The 3594-nt window shown below is 64.3% G+C and overlaps 1 protein-coding gene across 1 annotated transcript; it reads left to right on the top strand.

Annotated features, from left to right (window-relative positions):
• Positions 1–150: 150 nt before the first annotated feature.
• On the top strand, positions 151–649 carry EMIHUDRAFT_74450 (hypothetical protein; the record flags this gene model as incomplete). Its single annotated transcript, XM_005775745.1, has 2 exons — positions 151–458; positions 538–649. Coding segments are annotated over 2 exons (420 nt in total), but the record flags the coding sequence as incomplete, so codon positions are not given.
• Positions 650–3594: the final 2945 nt, after the last annotated feature.

The following is a 3594-nucleotide window of genomic DNA, read 5'->3' on the forward strand; positions in this document are numbered from 1 at the left end:
CGTCGACGTGTACGAGCGCCTCCTGAAGCAGGGCTTCGAGGCGATCAGCGAGGCGCCCTCTGCCCGCCTCCACCAAGCAGCGCCCTCCCCGCTTCGGCCCCGGACCCCGCCTCCCCTCGCCCTTCGCCCACCCCTTCCCGCCGTGGCCAGGCGCTGGCGGGCCTCGACCAAATCTTTGTCGACACAAAGTTTGAGTTTGGGTACGCGACCAATGCTAAGGGGGAGAGGCAGCTCATCTACATGGACGAGGTCGGCACGCCCGACTCGAGCCGCATCTGGGAGGGGGGGCCGTACCGCACCGACGGCCGTGTGGTCGAGAAGTCGAAGGAGGAGTTCCGCAAGCTGCTGCAGGGCCACTTCCCTGACCCGGACATCCTGCTCAACAAGAACCGGATGGAGGAGAGGCAGGCGCTCGACACGACGCTGCCGTGCGCATTCCTCGAGGCGGTCTCGAAGACGTGCGCCGCGCCACTCGCGCACAGCCCCGCACCGTGGCGCGGCGGCATCGTATGAGAGCTCTGTCCCTCCGCGCCGCAGGTACGTTGGCCTGGCGGAGAAGATCACGGGCAAGCCGCTGCCCGTGTCGGAGGACCCGCGCAGCGAGATCATCGCCGTGCTGCGCGACCAGTTTGGCCTCATCCGGGACTGAGGCGCGTCTACGTGACTTGCCCGCCACCCTCTGCATTCGGCCCTTCTCGGTCGTCTCGCTCGTCTGTTCTATCCTTGTACTCGAGTACTGTAGTCCACCTCTCTCTTTAGCCGGTGTCGCGGTACTCAATATAGCATGTTTCTTGTTGCAGTCTTGTTTGGTTTGGGTAATGCCCCCGAAACGATCTCACCTCTCTAGAGCTCTACACACCCGCGGACACACGCTGAGCAGCCTCTGGTGACCTGGTGAGTGGTGTGTGGTCTGCACTGCGATCACACGTGAGTCTCGTGACCAGCCATCAGCCTGTGAAACAGCAAACCCGGACAGCGCCTGAGCTGGGACAGTGCCCGACAGCGTTGACAGCAGGGTGAAATTCTGAAAAACGTGCAGCACTTCTAGCCGACATCGACAAAAGTCACTCTCTAGCCCCGCGGCGAGCGGCCCCGCCGGAGGCGAAGAAAATTTTGCCATCTAGCGCTCTCTAACACACATTTTTGCACAAATCGACGCCTCCAAACAAATTCAATAAGACTGGTCTTCACTGCAGCACGCCTCGAGCGAGTAATGCGTCTGTAGGCCAATATAATAGAGCTTCTCGCGCGCGCTCCTCAGCTGGCGGTCCGCAGGGCCGCCCGGGCCGGGCGAGAAGCGCAAGCCCGCCAGCCGCACCATGTGATTCACGATGATGAGCGTCTCGGCCTCGAGCAGCGTGTAGGAGCGAAGCTTGCCCTCGCACTCGCGTTGCTCGAGCCTGAGCCACTGCGCCTTGACCACGAGATAGCCCGCGGGGATGGTGTCGGTGTTGACGACCGTGTCCTCGGCCAGCGTGTACGCCTTCCCCTTGAGCACCGCCAGCCAGTAGAGCCCCTCGAGCGACTGCTCGCGCCGATCTGCGCGGCGACAGCGGCCTGGACAAGTCCGGCCAAGTCGGTTACGGGGAGGGCTACTACGAGGTCTTTGCGCGGGGGTGGTCGGGCGCCAGGCGCCCAGTCGATTGCCGCATAGTTCGTCGTAGTAGCCCTATCATAAACCTCTTATTCACACCTTGCACTTTGAAAAAAGAAATATCCGACCTTTGTCGAAGATCCGGAGGGTTTATCAGAGCATCACCCAGCACGTTCTCTGACAGCCTGACAGAGCACGTCTCTGCGGCAGTCTGTGACAGCAGAGTCTGACATCCGAGGGGCTCCTTCGCTGCGCAGCGGCCCTAACGTGACCGACACAGCACTGTTGGGTTGAGGCACCTGACAGCGCCTGACAGTGCCTGACAGCCCGACAGATCACCTGACAGCACCTCAGGCACCGGGCGCGAACCGCGAAGCGCGAACCCCCCGCCATGGTGATCGCTGTGCGGCCCACACGCGCGCGGCCGCGGCCGGCGGTGTCGGGCGCCGCAGGTATTTGAAAAGTCCGAAACAGAATTTTTTCACTACCCCTGCGCAGCTGCACCGGCCACCGCCTGAATCCAGCTCTGGAGCCGCCGGGCGCGCGCATGCGGCTTCTCCCGTTCTGCAGTGTGCGGCGAGGACACGGCGACCCCAAAGGACATGCTCATCGTCTCGTACGGAATGGTGTATTGCGCCATCGGCGTTTCGTAGCTACCCCAGCTATCGATGCCGCCGACGCCCTGATGAGTCGGCGGGGGGGCAGGGGCAAACGTGCCTCAGTGAGCCCTCAGCAGTTGTGGGCAGTGAAACAGGCTGAAGGGTGCAAGAGGCCCTAGACTCACCTGCTGCGCTCGGTCCACGTGTAGGAACGTCTCGTTGCGCGGGCGCAGATCGGACGTGTGCCGTGACAGCAGAAAGTTCGTCGCGCCAAAATCGTCGTCACTAAAGTGGTGCGCGCTCAGCCCAAACTGCGATGGGTCGAGTCCCACAAGGAGCACCTAATGGACCAGGCTAGGCAGGTGAAAAGCGCGTCCCTCCGAGGATATGGCTCGCTTCCCACGAGAGCAACCTTAACGCCGTCGGTGCGCCCCACCGTAGCGTACGAGACCTCTTCACGATGCCCGTTCTCCTGCGAGGCGGCCCTCAGTGAGTGACGGGGCGGCATGCGGGGGTGGTCCGACTACGGCACAGTCTCTCCGGCAGCGCCCGGGGCTTTGTCCAGCACCACTCGCAACAGCTCTCGCGCGCCGCCGTCTGTGGCGACGCGCAAAACATCAACAACGCTGCTCGCAACATGCGTGTCGCGCACTCATTCATGACCGGTCTCAATGCCCCACCCCCCTGCGCGCGGGCCTTCTAGGCCCGCGGGTAGTCTCCCCCCATCATCCCCAGGGCCACCAGGGCTCGCACCTCAACCTCTCACAGACAAGCACACAGCGCCACAGGAGGTATTTTCTTCTCAGTAACAAGGGCTGTGAACAGAAGGAAGAGTATTCGACCAGCCGCGGGAGTGGGAGTAGGGCGCACACATGGCCTCTGCCCAGGCCTCTGCCCAGGCCTCGAGCTCGCAGGCTCTCCTCAACCGTGCTGTGCTCTCGAGTCCCTCCGACGCACGCTTCGTGGGCCAGCTGCTTCGGCTGGCGGAGGAGGAGCCCGTGGCGCTTCTCGACGCCCTGCTGCTCTCCGCGTCGCTCGACGAGCGGCAAGCTCATCTCGCCCACGAGCTGCTCGCACTCGTGCCGACACTCGCCACCCAAGCCTCCGCTACGAGCGGCCCGACGCCGCTGCTGCTGCTGCGCCTGCGCGAGGCGGTGAGCGGCGCGGCGCGGCTGCCTCCTGCTCGGCGCGCCGCCTTGCTCGCCTTCGTGTCGAGGCTGCACCAGCCGCTTCGCAGGGCTCCATCGGTGGCAGCGGCGCTGGTGGCGGCGGCGCAGGGTGCTGGCAGCGAAGAGGGCGGTCTCGGGGATGGGGCCGGGCGCTTGCGAGCCGCTCTCGAGGCGATGAGCGAGCCAGCCTTTGGTGCGGCGCAGGAGGAGGAGGAGGAGATAGGGCGGGAGG

This window comes from Emiliania huxleyi (genome assembly GCF_000372725.1).
Source record: "Emiliania huxleyi CCMP1516 unplaced genomic scaffold EMIHUscaffold_294, whole genome shotgun sequence".
NCBI classification, from domain to species: domain Eukaryota; phylum Haptophyta; order Isochrysidales; family Noelaerhabdaceae; genus Emiliania; species Emiliania huxleyi.